Below are 20,719 nucleotides of genomic sequence, written 5' to 3'. Positions count from 1 at the left end.
GTGCTACTGAACCATTGAGGACATTTTAAAGTAATGTTCAATTAAATCATTTAAAATCTATTTTTAAAACAGTATGATACTTCTTCAGATAAGCTATCATACCTAGTAAATCCGCTCCTTCATCCACATCTCCAATTAGGCCTGAGCCAGCTGAAGACAGTTCTTCAAAGAGAGATTCTGTATTGCGATCAAAAGCTTTGTTCTCTATGCCTTTGGTGGGAGTGCTATGCAACAAAAACAACACAAACAAATCAACAAATGTTACAAAGACGTTGTCAACAGTGTAAAATGAATACAATAGGCAAGTAATTGCCTATTAAATTTATATTTAATACAAAACATAATTTCAAAAGATTTCTGAAAGGTTTCCTAAGAAATTTTCATCAAATTTCACAGATACAATGACTGAAGAGGGGTGCCTGGGTGGCTCAGTCGGTTGAGCGTCTGACTTTAATTTCAGCTCGGGATCTCACAGTCATGGGATCAAGCCCCACGCTGGGCTCTGTGCTGATAGCATGGAGTATGCTTGGGATTCTCCCTCTCCCTCTGTACGCCCCCCCACACCCCCCCCCCACAACAGCATTCTCTCTGTCTCAAAATAAATAAATAAACATTTATAACAAAAGAAAACAAAAGAACAAAACAAAAATACACAATGAAAATACAGAATGACAGCCAACAGAGCACTGTTCTGCGTGGCATCTGGCACTGTATAAGTGCCTTACCAAGAATGCCTTACTGAATCCTCGCACCTACTCTATAAAGGAGGTGCTATCATCCCAATTTTATAGAAGAAGAAACTAAAGAGATTTAGGAACTTGCCAAGATTGTCCAGCAAATGAGAGAAAGAGGCAGGATTCAAACCTAGACAGTCAGGTTTCAGAATGCATGATGTTAACTACCGTGTTATATGTTATCTGGGTATAACTTGGCATGGCCGTTTTATTTTTCTTTTAAGGGAAATTACAGAATCTATTAAAATTTATAATATAAATACCCACTGACCCAAAAAGCCAATGTCTAAAAAAATCATAAAAAAACCCCTGTCATAAGAAGGAAATTACAAACGTAAAAGGATGATCAGAGTAGCATTCCTATAGTAGCTAAAATTGAAATGACCTAACTGATCGTTAACAGGACAGAGGTAAGTTATGGATATACATAAAAGTTAAAGACTTTTAACTTTATAGTTAAAAACATCAAAGTAGAGCTTTACAAACTAAAGAAGCCCATTATATAGAGGTGCTTTTTGTTTTTGTTTTTTTAAAGCAGGTTACAAAACAGTGTGTATATAAGCCCTTTATTGCAGGAATATGGAAGGAAATGGGGAAATGTTTGTGTGTGCACTAACACTATCCTGCACAGGATTTCTAGTTAAACTTGGTGGACCAGACATAGTCATTTGTCACCCAATAGGACATAGAAAATAGATAAAGAAATTTCAGCAGACGAAATGTGAACAAAATTCTGTTAAGATAGAAAACAGGCCAGTAGCAGAAACTGATTTGACAGACCAGAAAAATCTGATAAGCCACTGGGGTTTAGGGAGGAATGAACACAGCACGTTGCCAGAACCTCTGAGAAGCCCAGGAATTGAAGGAACCAGCAATCTATAGACAGGTGCATGCAAGGGGGAGCCTAAAACAGAAGGATGGGACGAAAGCACAAGAAACCCTATGACAGTGAGGTCCAATCCTCCAGAACAGTGACACCTCCCCCCCGCCCCCAGAGAACTCTTGCTTTTGGTTCAGATCCTGATCTCAAGGTCATGAGATTGAGCCCCATGTCCACATGGAGTCTGCTTAAGATTCTCTCTCCGTCTCTCTGCCCCCGCCCTGCTACTAACCTAAGCCTAAGCAAACAAAACAAAATCCCACTAGGGTTTTACTGAGTCCAGAAAAACAAAGTTGTAAAAGAAAGTAAATGTAATCAGTATATTCTGTGGCTAAGCTGTGATCAGTATTTATATAGTCATGATGATTTAAATAATGAATGTTAATTTAACAAACACAGAGACAGATGATATTGGGAGGATGAAAGGAAGGATGGTGATTTAAGAAGCTATCCTTGTCATCTTTCACTGTAAAGCCAACAGCTAGTATTAGCGTTTTTTTTTTTTAATTTTTTTTTTCAACGTTTTATTTATTTTTGGGACAGAGAGAGACAGAGCATGAACGGGGGAGGGGCAGAGAGAGAGGGAGACACAGAATCGGAAACAGGCTCCAGGCTCTGAGCCATCAGCCCAGAGCCCGACACGGGGCTCGAACTCGCGGACCGTGAGATCGTGACCTGGCTGAAGTCGGACGCTTAACCGACTGCGCCACCCAGGCGCCCCAGTATTAGCGTTTTTAAAATCTGGTTCCTTGGGGCACCTGGGTGGCTCAGTCAGTTAAGCATCCGACTTCAGCTCACGTCATGAACTCACTGTTCATGGGTTCAAGCCCCATTTCGGGCTCTGTGCTGACAGCTCAGAGCCTGGAGCCTGCTTCAGATTCTGTGTCTCCCTCTCTCTCTGTTCCTCCCCTGCTCTCACTCTCTGTCTCTCTCTCTGTCAAAAAAAAAAAAAATAAAGATTTAAAAACAATTTTTAATTACAAAAATAAAATAAAATCAGGTTCCTCATTTGATCCACAGAACACAGAAAGTGATTTGAGTGACTGTTGTCTCCATTCTAGATGCACAGGAGTGTAGCTAATTCATTAGCACAAGGGATGCCCTGGGGCATTAGGACTTAATTTTCTCACAGAATCTCAGCCGAGAAACAGAAGGAGCAAGGAAGAGAACCATAAGGATGTGATTCCGATACCTGAAGAAAAATGGCAAAAGAGAACTAAGACGTGGCTGCCGCCACACCACAGCCTCAGCTGTGCCGAAGCCCAAGTTCTCCATGGACAACCTGTGAAGGCCGCTCTAGTGAGGTCAATTGGGGCTCAACATGCTGGGGGAGAATTGAGCTCAACATTGACCTGCCCCACAAGAAGGTTGCTATCAATTCCGAGCACAGCATGCACACTCGCTGGAGACCCAGGGAAAACAGGCAAAGCTGTTTCCCACCTCAGCCCCAAGTAGCAAGGGCCTGGATCCCTGCTCCCAGGACGGACCAAAGGGGGCGTGACGCTGATTCCTCTCCTGCCTTCTAGACAGACCTGGGGCCTGGCAGTCCTGCCCAGCAAGGGGAGTTCCTACAGAGAGGCTTCCTCGCCCTGTTCGTTTCCCCAGAAAAGTTGAGCCACTTTTGTTGGGGCAGGGGGTGGGGGGTGGGGGGAGAGAAAAAGATAATGAAGAAGAGAGAGACACTGCCTACTGGGAATGGGAATGAGGGGTGGGCAGGGGCAAGGGACTACTACTGCCCTTCAAATTTTGTATTATTACCACTTGACCTTAATACTGCATACATGTATGAGTCTAATAAAAATAATATTTTTAATTTTTACAGAGGTTCAGAATGACAAAAGCACACAAGTGCTTATAAGCAGCAGCATCTCCTAGGCTTAGGAGAGGACAAATAAAAAGCAAATTTCACTTTTTACACTCTGCATTGTTTACACCTTTAAATAAACAGTAAGGAAAAGATGTTTTTGGGAATGCAAGCTGGTGCAGCCACTCTGGAAAACAGTATGGAGGTGCCTCAAAAAAACTAAAAATACCCTACGACTCAGCAATTGCACTACTAGGCATCTATCCAAGGGATACAGGTGTGCTGTTTCGAAGGGACACATGCACCCCCATGTTTGTAGCAGCACTATCAACAATAGCCAAAGTATGGAAAGAGCCCAAATGTCCATCGATGGATGAATGGATAAAGAAGATGTGGTATATACATACAATGGAGTATTACTCGGCGATCAAAAAGAATGAAATCTTGCCATTTGCAACTACGTGGATGGAACTGGAGGGTATTATGCTGAGTGAAATTAGTCAGAGAAAGACAAAAATCGTATGACTTCACTCATATAAGGACTTTAAGAGAAAAAACAGATGAACATAAGGGAAGGGAAACAAAAATAATATAAAAACAGGGAGGGGGACAAAACAGAAGAGACTCATAAATATGGAGAACAAACTGAGGGTTATTATAGGGGTTGTGGGAGGGGGGATGGGCTAAATGGATAAGGGACACTAAGGAACCTACTCCTGAAATCATTGTTGCACTATATGCTAATTTGGATGTAAATTTAAAAAAATAAAAAATTAAATTAAAAAAAAGAAAAGAAAAGATGTTTTCACAGGACACAGCCTTTGAAATCAGAGAGTCTTAGATTGAATGCCAGCTCCACTTGCTAACTTGGTAATCTTGGGCAAGTTACTATACAATTCTGAGCTTCCTTGACTGTTAAACGGGGATAAAGATATTTACTTCATAAGGTTGCAATTAAAACTATATTAAATGAGGAGCACCTGGGTGGCTCAGTTGGTTGAGCGTCCAACTTTGGCTCGAGTCATGATCTCACGGCTTGTGAGTTTGAGCCCCGCATCAGGCATTGTGCTGAACAGAGCAGAGCCTGCTTGGGATTCTTGCTCTCTCTCAAAATAAATAAACTATATATATATATATGCGCCCCAATGTTTATTTACTTTTGAGAGAAAGAGAGAGACAGAGGCGTGAGTTGGCGAGGGGCAGAGAGAGGGAGACATAGAATTTGAAGCAGGCTCCAGGCTCTGAGCTGTCAGCACAGAGCCCGACACAGGGCTCGAGTTCATGGACGACTAGAATTCATGGACTGCTAGATCATGACCTGAGCTGAAGTCAGACGCTTAACCAACTGAGCCACCCAGGCACCCCAGAATTCTCTTTTATGGATGAAAAAATATATCTCAGATTCAAATCCAAGGCAGTATTTGAACCCACATAGTCTTACTCTAGGTTCATGCTTTTAACCATGACTGCAGTGATCAATCAATGGTAATTTTACAGTCATTATTATTAAAGGATAAATGTTATGGATGATCAACCAATGGTAATTGTATAGTCATTATTATTAAAGGATAAATGTTATGGATGAAATTAGGAGAAGGGAAGTAGCTCCTGTGTGACATTCTTGAACATCCATATGCTTTAGACGACCTTGATTAAGATTTAGATGACACATAACAGTTCTCTTGCCACCACTAAACAGCCTCCCCATGTAAAATGAGACTGATTTCTTCCAATAATGATAGCATTACAGTTTAGGGGGTGGGGGGAGTCGTTTTTGTTTTTGAGTAGGCTCCAACGCCCAGCACGGGGCTTGAACTCACGACCCTGAGATCAAGAGCCATATGCTCCACCAATTGAGCCAGCCAGGCACCCTGAAATCATTTTTTAAGGGGGTACATAATCGTTTTCCTGATCTGGGGGAAGGAACAAAGTTTGCTCAAATTTTTATTTCCCCTACTCCTGTTTCTGTTTCCTCAAATTCCAGAAAGTATTGGTTACACCTTGGCTGTCTTTTTCCCCTGTCCTTCCATATGTTTCTAACCCCTGATGCTGCAATGACAACATTTCACAAAATATTTAAACCATTTCAAAAGTGGAAACTGGAATATAATACCAACATTTCTTCAGCAAAACATTTGAATGCATTTTTTCTGCCCAGAGACCAGAGAACAACAGTATGCTTCTGGGAGAGGGGAAAAGGAAGGATAAGATGTCTTAATTTAACATTTAAAGGTACCTTGAGCCTTTATATCCACTGAGATCTTTGTCCATATCCAACTCAGGAGTGGATTCAATGATTGCCTGAACTTCTGACTTCTCTTCATTTTCAGCAGAACCTTAGGAAAAGGACAAGATGACATAAATAATGCATATATCACATACTGCGCCTAATATAAAAATCCTGTTGCTTTAATGGTTGTAAATTCATCATTTCAACATAAAAAAATTTTAAGGAGTGGGTTCTAGGAAACATGGGGTTAGACAACATGTCATATATTCAATTAACAGTCAATATCAGAAACCGGTTTGTTTTGGGTTTCTTGGGACACAGTCCATTGCATCCCAGGCCAGAACGCCTTGTTTTTGTTTACTATCTAAGGAGTGAAACACAGAGAAATTAAAGATGAAGACTTATGATCTAAGGCCAGGGGCAGAAAAAGACTGTTCTCCTGCGTTTCAGGCTCCCCAAACCCAGCTGTCCAAAATTTTATTTGATCATCACCTCTTTTCAGCTTATTTACAATTGAAGATAATTTTGTAACTCTAAAGCAGTAACATTCCTAAAATGTATCTTTTCATACCCACATGATCTTTGCCAGAAAGTAACTGAGGTAAGAACTGAGGTCACTTACCTGTTGATACATTTCTAGTTTCTTGAGCTACCTGTACTTCAATATGCTTGCTTATCTCTGACTTATTTGGTGTATCTGCAGCCTTCACAAATCCTTCATTATCTTCCTTTAAGGGAGTATCTGTAGGAATTACTGCCACATCTGACGCAGCTGTTGATGCTGGAGTGGTAGCTTTAGATCCTCCTTGGCTAACATCAGAAAGTTCATCCTACAAAATAAAAAGAATTATGGTAAAATCTTTAAATGATTCATTTACTTTAAACCGTTTTCTTAAATGGGTTAAGGAAAAGACTTACAGAGAGAAAATTCTATTAAAAAATCAGTAACAGTCACTGACTGAAGGGCACCCAGGTGGCTCAGTTGGTTAAGGATCCAACTTGGGCTCAGGTCATGATCTCACAGGTTGTGAGCTGGAGCCTTGTGTCGGGCTCTGTGCTGACAGCTCAAAGCCTGGAGCCTGCTTTGGATCCTGTGTCTCCCTCTTTCTTTGACCTCTCCTGCTCACCCCGTCTCTCTCTCTCAAAAATAAATAAACATTAAAGAAAAAAAAAAGTATTTAAAGTGTTAGCAATTATTACAATTTATAACAATACACTCTGCACAACTCTGAGAGTTCTGAAACGCATGGCCTAAGGCAAAAGTATAAATAAACGTAACTTAAAAAATTAAATTATGCTATGGTGGGGGATGATCTTTAGTGACTTTTATTTCTCCTTTAAAATGCTATCCTTTTTAACTTTTAAAGAACGTTGTTAAAAACTAACAATATACCAATCAAAATTAAAGCATACTCTAAGCTTTGTATTACACCATCTGAGAGATTTAGGTTGGTTTTGGTGCTGAGAAGTCAGAGTGTGCTCAAATTCAAATTTAAAACTCTACCCAAGTATAAGAAAGCATTTTTGTCATACAGTCAACTACTGGTGCTATGGTGGACAGAAATGACAATGAAAGCAATCACACTTGGAGAACTTTATCACCAAAACTCTTAGCTTTACAACATTAAAACATTTTCACCTTCATTATCATCTCCTAATATTAGTTTGCTATCATGAATTTTGATGTAGTACAAATTTCACTACCAAGAGTGGCTGAACAAATATAAAACCAATTACCAGATGAGAATATAGATTTACGTAAATTGTATTTGCTGTGGCAAATCAAGAGCTCTTTATCCAGAAGATGTGGTGTATATATACAATGGAATATTATTCAGCCACAAAAAAATAATTAAATCTTGCCATTTGCGACAACATGGATGGCTAGAGAATATTATGCTAAGTGAAATAAGCCAGTCAAAGAAAGACAAATACCATATAATTTCAGTCATATGTGGAATTTAAGAAACAAATGTACAAAGTGGTGAGGGGGAAACAAACTGAAAACCAGACACTTCACTATCCTGAACAAAAACATGGGTCGCAGAGGGGAGGTGGGTGGAGGGATGGGTGAAATAGATGAAGGGGATCAATGAGTATACTCATCTTGATGGGCACTGAGGAGTATATGGAACTGTTGAGCCACTCTCTTATACACCTGAAACTACTATAACACTGTCAGTCTCAAATATAACACTGAAACTAAATATTTATAAATAACTGACATTATATGACTGAATATATATATATATTTGTGTGTACATATATATATACATATATATATACATATATATGTGTGTGTGTGTGTGTGTGTGTGTATATATATAAACTGAATAAATAACTGAAATTAAAGTTTAAAAAAAGTTCTTTATCCCTTCCACAGTGTCCTGCCCCCAACTCTTCATCCCTATCCCAGGCTCTGAGGGTTGTTGTTATTTTTTCCCCCTGATTTTTGTTTGTAAATGATGAGAGACGTAAAACATCACAGAATGTGAATGCCACTCCAGCATGAGTTACCCATTTAAGAGTCTGAGTATCGTGGCTCTATTGGTGGGCTTGAGCTCTAACACATGGTTAAAACCCAAGTGTCTGCCAATGACGTTCATCCCAGAAAATGCGTGCTATTCTCCACATTTATTTATTTTTGAAAGACAGAGAGACACAGAGCGTGAGTGGGGGAGGGGAGGGGCGGGTATGACACAGAATCCGAAGCAGGCTCCAGGCTGAGCTGTCAGCACAGTTTGCGGGGCTCAAACCCACAAACCATGAGATCATGACCTGAGTTGAAGTCGGATGCTTAACCGACAGAGACACCCAAGAACCCTTACATATATATACTTCTAAAGAAAGAGTGTACATATGACATAATTTGTAACAGCAAAAAACTGCAAACAACTTAAATGCTTCAAAACAGATTAAGCAAATTACACCATATCCATATAAGAGACTGATATGCAGCAATTAAAAACTGTGTTGTAGAAGGGTACTTCCTGAAATGGAAAATTTTCAAAATATTTTGCAAATGAGACTGGGAATTGAAAGAATTCAGTGCAGGGGTGCCTGGGAGGTTCAGCCTGTTAACCATCTGATTCTCGATTTTGGCTCAGGTCATGATCTCACGGTTATACGATTGAGTCCCTCAGCAAGGAGACTGCTTGAGATCCTCTCTCTCCCTCTGTGTCCCTCCTCCACTCACGTGCACACATGTGCACACGCACACTCTCTCTCTCTTTCAAAAACCAAAACAGAACAAAAGAACAATTCAGTACAGTATGAGCAATTTAAAAAAATATGGCTAGAAAAAGCTCTGTTACAACAATGATTTTGATAGTGGTTGCGACTGGGTAGTTGGATAATGAGTGATTTTTGCTTTTCCTTTTGCCCTTGTTGGCATATATATACATGTATATACACACACATATATATACATACATATATGCATATACATGTAAGTAGAAAAAATTACAAAACTTAGAATATAAATCTATATATGTAGTCTCAAACTTCTAGCTATATAAAGTGGCTACAGATAATAGGTAAAAAAACTTTTTACTGCTTTTAATATTTCTCGGTTTCTAAATTTTTTAACGGTAGGCACGCATTACTATCATAAAAAGGAAAAAAGTAAATTAAGTTTAAAATCAATTTGAATTGGGGCGCCTGGGTGGCTCAGTCGATTGAGCATCCGACTTCGGCTGAGGTCATGATCTCACGGTCTGTGAGTTTGAGTCCTGTGTCGGGCTCTGTGCTGACAGCTCAGAGCCTGGAGCCTGCTTCAGCTTCTGTGTCTCCCTCTCTCTCTGCTCCACCCGCCCCCCCCCCCATGCTCTGTCTCTCTCTGTCAAAAAAAAAAAAAAAACAAAAAAACATTAAAATTTTTTTTTAAAAAAATAAAATAAATTTGAATTAGTATAACTAGATGAAGTTATCTTTCACTTTGAAAGAAAGTTTTGAGAAAACCATTCATACTACTAATGAATTGGGAGCTATCCATTCATTACTGCCTTGTAAGTTTAAGATAACTGCTTATCTGTCACCTGAAGTGCAACACTAAAAACCACATGCTGATAAAATTAGCTATAATGTGGAGAGCCTGGATGGCTCAGTCTGTTAAAGGTCCAACTCTTGGTTTTGACTCTGGACATGATGCCACAGTTCATGAGATGGAGCCCTGGGTCAGCAAGAGTCGGACACTTAAACAAGTGAGCCACCCAGGCACCCCACGAAGAAAATGTTTTATATTTGTCATGGGCTATCCAAATAACATGAGGTTTTTTTATCTGTAACTTACTTCCCTTTTATACTTTTACCATATAAAAATATTTTACACTCATTAAAATAGCTCACTGTGTGGGCTGTACTTCTGGATCTCAGGGACACAGCATGAGAGCTGAGGAGGGAAAAGCTGTGAATTTCAGGGGACAGTTTTCAAAAGTGGCATTTCTTGTTGGTCCCCCAAGCAGTGGTGACATAAAGCTCCTAAGATTAGTGAAAGCACTGACAGGAAAAGTATCTGCTACAGTGTTTGCTTGGAGGCACCATATTCTTTTAAAGAAAAAAATTTTTTTAATGTTTATTTTTGAGACAGAGGAAGACAGAGCACAAGTGGGGGTTGGGGCAGAGAGAGAGGGAGACACAGAATCTGAAACAGGCTCCAGGCTCTAAGCTGTCAGCACAGAGCCCGATGCGGGGCTTGAACCCACAAACCATGAGATCATGACCTGACCCGAAGTCGGACGGTTAACCGACTGAGCCACCCAGGCGCCCCTGGAGGCACAATATTCTTACACTGCACCTACTACAAAAGAAATTATGAAATTCTGTCACTAACAATGCCTCCAACTAAGATACAGTGAAGAAAGACAAGCCTAAATATTAACCTGTTAAAAGATAAAACACATCACTTTTGGTCAACAGTAGGTTCATAAGATAGCATGTGCAAAATGAGAGAAAATTCTTATTAGAACCTAATGGAAACTGGGAGCATTTATATAAATTATTCAATATAAAGTTGTTACAGGGGAGTTGCATGCTATTATTTGACTTTCAGTCTGTGACTTGTGGAGACCTCCAATTCCTATTTTATACCAGTCATTTGCCAAGTTGTACTGTTTTAGCTAATGGTCTTTTTTTTTTTAAGTGTTTATTTAAATTCCAGTGAGTTAATATACAGTGTAATATTAGTTTCAGGTGTAGAATATAGTGATTCAACACTTCCATACATCACCAAGTGCTCATCACAACAAGTGTACCCCTTAATCCCCATCACCTATTTAACCTACCCACCTCCCTTCTGGGAACCATCAAGTTTGTTCTTTTTTCCCCCTTTGCTCATTTGTTTTGTTTTCTAAATTCCACATATGAGTGATATCATATGGTATTTGTCTTTCTCTGACTGACTTGTTTTGTTTAGAATTATACTCTCTAGCTCCATCCATGTCTTTGCAAATGGCAAGATTCATTCTTTTTTGTGGATGAGTACTATTCCATTGTGTGTGTGTGTGTGTGTGTGTGTGTGTGTGTGTGTGTGTGTGTATGCATATATATACCACATCTTTATCCATTCATCAGTCGATGGACACTTAGGCTGCTTCTATAGTTTGGCAATTGTAGATAATGCTGCTATAAACACTGGGGTGCATGTTACCCTTTGAATTAGTATTTTTGTATTCTTTGGGTAGATACCGAGTAGTGCAAATTGCTGGATCATCGGGTAGTTCTATTTTTAAATGTTTGAGGAACCCCCATACTGTTCTCCAGAATGCCTGAACCAGTCTGTACTCCCACCAACAATGCAAGAGGGTTCCCCTTTCTCTGCACCCCTGCCAACACCCGTTGTTTAGCTAAGTCTCGATTACAATTGCCTCTTTATGTGAAGACCACTGCCCTATCAATTCCAATTACCTGGTGTCCTTAACACATCCTCTTCAAACATGTGGCACTGGGTGCCTTACATGGTTGTCAAATCTCTATCAAATGTACGGATTTTGTAACCTATTTCCCCCCTCCAGTTTTTACTGGATTCTCACATTGTAGGCTGAGCATGTCACTGGAGAATGTCCACAAAAAGAAGGATGCTGATTTGGGATTCCAGTGCTATGCCTATAGGGGAATGGTGCTCCGATGCATATTAAATTGTGTTTTAATAGAATAGGCGTCCTTCAAAGATGTTATGTGAACAGGCAAAAAGCACAAAAAGATGCTCAACATTACTAATCATCAGAGAAATACATATCAAAACTACAATATTACCTCACACTCATTAGGATGGCTATCAAAACAAACAAACAGAAAATAACAAGAGTTGGTGAGATGTGGAGAAATTAGAACCCTTGTACACAGTTTGTGGGATTATACAATGGTACACCTGCCCTGGAAATAGTGTGGTATTTCCTCAGAAAATTAAAAACAGAACTGCCACATGATCAATCCAGTAATACCCCTTCCAGATATACATCCAAAAGAATTGAAAGCAGAATCATGAAGAGATACTTGCTCACCCATGTTCATAGCAGCATTATTCAAAATAGCCAAGAGGTTGAAGACCCAAATGTCCATCAAGAGATGAATGGACACATCAAATGCGGTCTATATATACAATGGAGTATTTATTATTCAGCCTTAAAAAGAAAGGAAATCCTGAAACATACTACAACGGAGATGAATCTTGAGGACATTATGCTAAGTGAAATAAGCCAGTCACAAAAGACAAATACCATATGATTCCACATAGATGAGTACCTAAAGTAGTCCAACTCATAGAAGAGAAAGTAGAATGGTGGTTACTGGAGCTGGGAGGAGGGGGAACGAGCGACTTGTTTAATAGGTAAAGAGTTTCATATTTGCAAGACGAAAAACCTCTGGAGATCTGTCTCGCAACCATGTGAATATTCTTAACATGGCTGAACTGTGTACTTTAAAAAATGAGTAAGATGGTAAATTGTGTTTTTTTTTTTTTAATTTTTATTTTATTTTTGAGAGACAGAGAGATACAGACTATGAGAGAGGGAGACACAGAATCCGAAGGAGGCTCCAGGCTCTGAGCTGTCAGTGCAGAGCCCGATGCGGGACTTGAACTCACAACTGTGAGATCATGACCTGAGCTGAAGTCAGACGCTTAACCCAGGCACCCCAAGTAAGATGGTAAATTGTATACTGTATGTATTTTACTACACACAAAAGAAAACAGGTGTCATTACTTTTAGCTTCACTTGAGATGCCATGGCGAAAGCTATCTGGTCTTTGTGCCCTTTTCTTACTGGTTTTAGAGATCAGGCTAAAAGTCTACAAGCCTTTAGAAAATATTTTCAGTTGTTCCATTCATCAAACGCCTCCCTCGTGTGCTCAGTCCTGTACAGAATACATAGGTCATGTGTTAGTCACCACTGACCTATAAGTATTTATGTTCTGAGACACTGTAAGTTTACAATTACTGAAGATAAATTATTCCACGAAGGACAACTTGGAAATGTCCAGTGTTTTCCTAAGTAGCCTGCTTGACTTCATCTGAAATAAGCCAAATAAAAGTGCAAGCAACTCTGTTACATAAGTCTTTTTTTTTTTAATGTTTATTTACTGAGAGAGAGAGAGAGAGAGAGAGAGAGAGAGAGAGAGACAGCACTAGCATGTGTGTGCCAGCCAGCAGGGGGGAGGGGCAGAGACAGAGGAGACAGAGACTCCCAAGCAGGCTCAGTCCCACAAACCTCGAGATCACGACCTGAGCCAAAATCAAGAGTCAGATGCCCAACCGATCGAGCCACCCAGGCGCCCCCTAAGTCTGTCTTTTGGAGTCAAAGATTTTTAAGTCTAATGAAAGTAAAGACAAAATTACAAGAGGTAACCAGCTCCATGAATCCCCACTATAACACTTATCACCTTATATTTTAATTTTTATGTTTACATTTCTTTCTCCACAAGTAAAAGTTAAATGTCTAAAGCAGTGGTTCTTAAGCTCTTTTGATTTACAACTCTCTGTATGGCATAAGAGAAACACAAAATTCTGTGTGTACATTTATTTTCTGGAAAGTTTCATAACTTTGATTCTTAAAGGAGTGTGTGACCCAAAGAAACACTGAGGACCTTAACTCTAGACACAGTTAGATGGACTAACTCTAGATGTTAACTATACTTTGGGTTTAAGAAAATTCTGATTACTAAAGGAGAGGTATGAATGTCCTGGCCCTGAGGATATTTCTGAACAAAGGGGGCGTTGTTTCACTGTCACTGAGAGATGAAGGGCTTCCATGGACCTGGGTGAGTAGTGGGTAGCAGAGAATCTTATTTGTTGTCCTATCCTATCCCCAGTGCCCAGCGTATCAAGACTGACGTGAAGAAGGCTCACAACAGTTGTTTAGTCAATAAAGCCGAATGGTGCCCTGATTGAAGCTAAAGAAATCTGCTCAACTAGGGAGGCAGCCCACGGGAAAATGACATGCTGGGGCAGTCTCCAGGATACATACAAGTTATGTCCATTCTGTCCCGAGGAAGGCATCTGCAAATTTGTACAGGGGTATCTGTATGTTTCTTACCTAGGAAATGGATAGATGGAAATAGGCTGAATTTCCATAGGATTTACTTACATTTTCTCTCCTTTATTTTAAAATGCTGGCTTTAGGGGAGGAATAATTTGTAGATTACAATAAAGCCCTAGCAACCACTGGGGAGGAAATATAATTTTCTCCTGTATTTCAGTGAAAAACATCAGTAGTCTTGAGAACAGCAGATGAGTAAATAACCAATAGTTAATCGCTTTTGTTTACTTTCTGTAAAGTGATCTGAAACACCATTCTCACATCCTGTTCTACAGCCTTCAGAGGTTCAGGACCACTCCTGGGAAGAAGGAAATATTATACAAGAGACAACAAGATCATGTATTTACTGGGTATATTTGGCTTGCTCTATCTCTCAGGATAATAAGATCTCTGTAACCTACTGTTGTTGTTGTTGTTGTTTGGGGCTTTTTTTTTTTTAATGTTTATTTATTTTTGAGAGAGAGAGAGCAAGCGAGCAGGGGAGGGACAAAGAAAGAGGGGGACACAGGATCCACAGTGGATCCACAGCCAGCTCTGTGCTGAGAACCTGATGTGGGACTCGAACTCATGAACCACAAGAGCATGACCTGGGCCAAAGTTGGATGCTTAACCGAACGAGCCACCCAGGTGCTCCATAATCTACTCTGTTAAAATGAGGGTTTGGGGGCTTTGTTTTAATTTGATTTAAAAACACCTCCTTGGGGCGCCTGGGTGGCGCAGTCGGTTAAGCGTCCGACTTCAGCCAGGTCACGATCTCGCGGTCCGGGAGTTCGAGCCCCGCGTCAGGCTCTGGGCTGATGGCTCAGAGCCTGGAGCCTGTTTCCGATTCTGTGTCTCCCTCTGTCTCTGCCCCTCCCCCGTTCATGCTCTGTCTCTCCCTGTCCCAAAAATAAATAAACGTTGAAAAAAAAAATTAAAAAAAAAAACAAAAAAAAAACCCCACCTCCTTAAGCCTCTAGTTTAAAAGATAATCATGGCTCAGAAATCAGCACTTGGATCATGTCTTACCTAACTCTTTACCAATAAATGGCACACCATTTAATCCTTTTGTCTTTTCACACAACTCTGAAACCCTCCTGAAATCTATTCTAATCATCTTGCATATTTAACATGCAAAACATTCCAGTACACTTGGAAATGTTCACTCCACCCTCCTCTCACCCCACTGCCATATCTGAAACTGTTAGATATCACTAATAATTGAAGGATGACCAAGATTGAAATCCTTTTTCACAAAAACAACTATTTGTTCATTTTCTTTGTTTCTTTCTCTACATTTGCCCTCTATGAGACAAGTGTTTCTCTCAAACACAAAGCAACCCTAAGCTTTAAATATTCTTGGTCTGGAAATTCATCAAAGTGTTTTTCAAAGCCTAAAATACGGCTGCTAGCTCTCTGTTAATTCTCTCAAAAAGCCATAGATTATCAAGGCATGATTCACTTTATAAAAAACACACCGCCTTTCAATGTTTGTTATATGATCTTTGACTCTGGATCATCACCATCTTTAACCCTTCTCAACTGTTCAATTTATCAAAAGCTGGCAGGGGGGTGGGGTGGGGGTGGCTTTGGGTGGCTCTCTATCAAAATGGAAAAACTGTGAACACACATTTTTTAATAAAAAACAAACAGCAAACTACAGGAAAATACTTAAGAGTATATGGCCATTTATCTTACAAAGATATTATAAGTATGTATTATCTATGTGCATATATAAAAAAAAAAAGGTCTAAGGACAGATATACCAACGATTCACAATGACTACAGAAAAGTAGGGAATTTAGGCTTGGAGAAACTTTAGTCTAGATTCATCAGTATTATTTAAAATTGGGAAATTGAGTTAATATTAAAAAATTATGAATCCTGTTTTATAAAATATTTGGACACAGAGAGCACCTTAATAATATTTCTAGTATCTGGTATAGTGGGTACTAAATAAATACTTTTTTTTTTAATTTTAATATTTATTTATTTTTGAGAGAGAGAGACAGAGACAGAGACAGAGACAGAGACAGAGACAGAAACTGAAGCAGGCTCCAGGCTCTGAGCTGCCAGCACAGAGCCTGACGTGGGGCTCAAATCCACGAACCGCGAGATCATGACCTGAGCCGAGTTCGAACACTTAACCAACTGAGCCACCCAGGCACCCAATAAATACTTTTTAACACAAGAAGCAAAGTACTCGGTTTTCAACATGAAATTATTAGTTATTTTTCCTATTCTAAAAGCTTGTCTAAACATTAAATATCAATAAGAATATAATAAATACTTATGTGCCAATTACTTCAAAAGAAGCCATCTTTGATGCAAGCTTTAAAAAACCATAATTTTCAAATGGTATTATTTATATTTTTACCAATTTTCATTCTCAACATACATTAGCACCTTGGTCAACACACTACCTGGTAAATATGCCAAAAAGAAAAAAAATCTCACTTCAAACACCCACTAAGAAGGAACTGATTCCATTTTCCCTTCTCAAGCAAGATTTTATTTATTTATTTTTTTTACATCTATTTATTGTTGAGAGACAGAGTGAGATAGAGCACATGCTGGCAAAGGACAGAGAAAGAAGGAGACACAGAATCTGAAGCAGGCTCCAGGCTCTGAGCTGTCAGCACAGAGCCCGATGCAGGGCTAGAACCCACGAACCGTGAGATGATGACCTAAGCCGAAGTCAGTCACTTAACCGACTGAGCCACCCAGGCGCCCCTCTCCAAGCAAGATTTCAAAGGGGGGGAACGTATATACCTTACAATTTTGTCAGTTGTACCTCAGTAAAGACGAAGGAATGGATGAACATACATACGTACATACATACGTAGGTATAAATAAATAAATAAATAAATAAATAAATAAATAAATAAATAAATAGGGAGAAAGTACTGAAGATTAAAAGCAGTAAATTTTCCATCTTTTATTCTCTTCGAACCCCAACCATCAGCTGTGGCTGGTTCCTGAACTTATCATATGAGGATATATGTGAGGAAAAAAGCTTATATACAATAAATGAAGTTACAGAAGAAATTCCTTATCCTTTGTCACAAGCAAAATCATGAAATATTACAACATATAATCCATTTTTCTTAAAATTGTATTTTATTTTACCCTATTCTAAACACTAATACAAAAATCCAAAAGGAGGTAATATATAGTGTAAACAAATGGAAAAACACAACATAAGCATCAAAGAAATGCTACAGGCAATCACGTTTCAATCAACAAGCACATTCAATCCCTGAGCAGCAGTGAACTGTAGTGAGGGGACACAGAGAAATAAAAGAGCGGGGGGGCATCTGCTGGTGCCAGAAAGGAAGTGAAAGATACATAAATCAACCTGGAAAAAGCTCCCCAATTCCAAAGCTGTAACAATTTGAGCAACAAAATAAATGATAGCACTAGATAACCCACAGAATAAAATGAATATCCGTGAGTTCAAACAAGGAAGGAAGGAAGGAAGGAAGGAAGGAAGGAAGGAAGGCAGGCAGGCAGGCAGAAGGGAGGAAGGGGCTCACCCTCACAGAAGAATTAAAGTTAATGTAGAATGGATGAAGAAAACAGAAAATAAGCATTGGATCACTACAGTAATGACTGTAAGATCCAGTGACGGATACTAAAATAAGTAGCTGAAAGTTTGAAGAGAAAAGGGATATTTGCACAGTCTCCGAGGAGATCTCCCAAGACACTTATGAACTATAAAGGGAAAAACAGCAACGGCGGTGGAGAAAGCCAACACACAGCAGCTACACCAAGCAATCTAAGTTAGTCACCACTAAGGCACACTGCTTCTGCAGCATTCTTGTCAAAACATATAACCTCAATCTAATCACGAAAAATCACCAGAGAAGCTCAAACGGTGGGACATTTTACAATATAATTAACCAATACTCTTCATGCCTCAAGGTCAAGACTGAGGAACTGTCACATGTTGGAAGAGACTGGGGACACTTAACTCAGTGCAAGGTGGGATGCTGGACTGGATCCTGAACCAGAAGACAGTAGTGGAAAAACTGGCAAAATCCTAACATAAGTCTACAGTTTAGCTAATGATATTGTACCCATGTCAACTGTCTGTTTTAATAATTGTATAAACTATGGTTAGTTAACACTTGATGATGGGTGATGGGTAACCAGGAATTCTGTACTGCTTTAGCAATTTTTCTGAAAGTCTAAAATATTTCAAAATGAGAAGTTAAAAAAAAACTGAGCCCTTTAACTGTTTAGATATTTTTAACTACACACATTTTATAGTAGGAATCTTTAATCACAAAAGATTACAGGGTAAGGTTCAACTACTATACAAATTCAAGTTTGGAAAAAGTGAAGAAATAGGAACTAAATGGTAAACCACAAATGGAGGAGGATGGAAGATTCTTCTGCACAAGAATGCTGGCTCTGTTACCATTTCCTGTTCTGTATGCTAAGCACATCCCCTGAAGAATGCAGCCACACACTGACCACTGGCTGGCTTCACATACCAAACCCTGCTAACAAGAGCTTTTCACAGCAGTCCAAAAGTATTTCAAGTCATATGGTTTTAAAAGAACTCTTAAACTTCTGACAAGTAGGTCCCCCTCCAATTGCTTTTTATTTTAAATTGTTTTTCTCAATTCTAAACGTCATATTCCACTAACAATCACCAACCTGGGATACTCTTTGAAGAAAAAGATATTTGGTGGGGAGGAGTATATGCTAGAAAACAGCATGAAAACATTATGTACAGTACAGGATTCTTTAAATACCTCATTCTCTCTCTTTCCATAGCTGTGCGTAAGGAAGGGATGTCTGAACTCGAAATGTGTCCAACAGTAAAGAACTCGTACAATACATCACCAGTGAGAGGACAAAGGGCTCTTGGCAGGCAGTTTGGCAATGTCTATCAAAATTTTAAATGTATGTTTTGATCCAGCAATCCCACTTACAGGAATCATAAATACAAGCATAAAATTATGTGTAAGGTTATTCACCACAGCATTGTTTATAATAGCAAAGGACTAGGAAAAACTGGGGTGTCCCATCAAAGTAGATTTTAATTATAGCCAGGATATGTGAACCCTTCGCCTCCGCCCTTCCTCCAGGATTCTGATAAATCAATGATCTTCTTTCACTCCTTTGTTTTCAATTTCTCTTTCTCCTGGACCCTTCTAAGTACACAAGCAACAAGGTCCCTCCCATACTAAGAGTACCTTCCCTCCCACCCCCTCCACTGCTCAGGCAACTCACGTTGTCCTTTTCCCTCTTCCCATTACAACTACCTGTTTTGAGTCCTTGACACTTTCTTGTTCCTCTTTTCTTGACTTCAACATTCACTCCTGTTACTGGCCCTGCAACTCAAACTGCTCAAACCTACACCTAACAAATTCAATCTTCATCCTACATGACGTCTCCACACCAGCTGAGCCTGCTAACGACTGCTTCCATTCTAAAGCCCTCTCATCCTTTGACTTCCAGGGCCACAATCTTTTGCGGTCTCTCTTTCTTGCCACTTCCAGCCAGTGTCCTTCTCTCCACATACATCTTCTGAGTCTCCAGTCCAGATTTCCCCCATCCCCACTCTATGTGGATGCTGCCTTCCTCACCTGCTCAGGCTCTCACACCCTATGCCTAGGGTGTCTTTCTTGGGGAGGTCTTTGTCACCCTGTTTAAGATCTGACACCCGGGGCGCCTGGGTGGCTCAGTCGGTTAAGCGTCCGACTTCGGCTCAGGTCGTGATCTCGCGGTCCGTGAGTTCCAGTTCGAGCCCTGCGTCGGGCTCTGTGCTGACTGCTCAGAGCCTGGAGCCTGTTTCGGATTCTGTGTCTCCCTCTCTCTCTGACCCTCCCCCATTCATGCTCTGTCTCTCTCTGTCTCAAAAATAAATAAACGTTAAAAAAAAAAATTTTTTTAAAAAAAAGATCTGACACCCAAAGCCAGACTGCCCCTTTGCATGGATGTCCTTCACGCTACCAGGGCCCTGGCACCTCTCTCCACTAGGTTATTCCCTCATGATATACTCCCAAGCTTGTGTGGGTTAGATACCTGCCCAACCCCCACCCCACTTCACCCTATGGTGCTTCATACTGCTCTGCCCTAACTACCAGCTTTAGCACTAAATTGTGCAGAAAGGACACAGGAAGGGCAGATGATGCAATACTACAAAATATAAATAATTACAGCTTTATAGTAAGTCCTGATATCTAGTAGGGTAGGTTAGTGTTTTTATTGTTCTTCTTCAGGACTGTCTTGGGTTATTCTTGGTCTTTTGTTCTCCAAGCCTTCTTTCTTTGCAGCTTGTTGGTGAATATAATTCAGTTGGATGAACAACCCTACCGTAACATTTTTTGCCCATTCCCAGACTTAGCACTTTAACAATACTTTATTTACTTACTTACCTATTTATTTAAGTTCATTTATTTTGAAAGAGAAAGAGAGCATGCATGAGCGCAGGGCGGGGGTCAGAAAGAGAAGGAGACAGAGGGAATCTCAAGCAGGCTCTGTGCTATCAGCACAGAGTCCGACTCGGGGCTCGAATCCTTGAACTGTGAGATCATGACTTGAGCT

At 39.9% G+C, this 20,719-nt stretch overlaps 1 protein-coding gene across 1 annotated transcript in view; it reads right to left on the bottom strand.

Moving 5' to 3' along the window:
• Positions 1-20,719, bottom strand: part of SPAG9 (sperm associated antigen 9) — a 133,418-nt gene that overhangs the window by 42,017 nt on the left and 70,682 nt on the right. Inside the window, exons 6-8 of the mRNA XM_047081026.1 lie at positions 6,271-6,478; positions 5,655-5,754; positions 103-224 (exon numbers count right to left, since the gene is read on the bottom strand). Of these exons, the coding sequence (XP_046936982.1) occupies positions 103-224; positions 5,655-5,754; positions 6,271-6,478 (430 nt within the window). The remainder of the gene's footprint in view (positions 1-102; positions 225-5,654; positions 5,755-6,270; positions 6,479-20,719) is intronic.

This window comes from Lynx rufus, unplaced genomic scaffold (genome assembly GCF_022079265.1).
Source record: "Lynx rufus isolate CCGP_SWC_20201006 ecotype Redwood Valley unplaced genomic scaffold, mLynRuf1.p SCAF_18, whole genome shotgun sequence".
Taxonomy (NCBI): domain Eukaryota; kingdom Metazoa; phylum Chordata; class Mammalia; order Carnivora; family Felidae; genus Lynx; species Lynx rufus.
The sequence above is the reverse complement of the archived record's forward strand: the minus strand, read 5'-3'. Positions and strand labels throughout refer to the sequence as shown.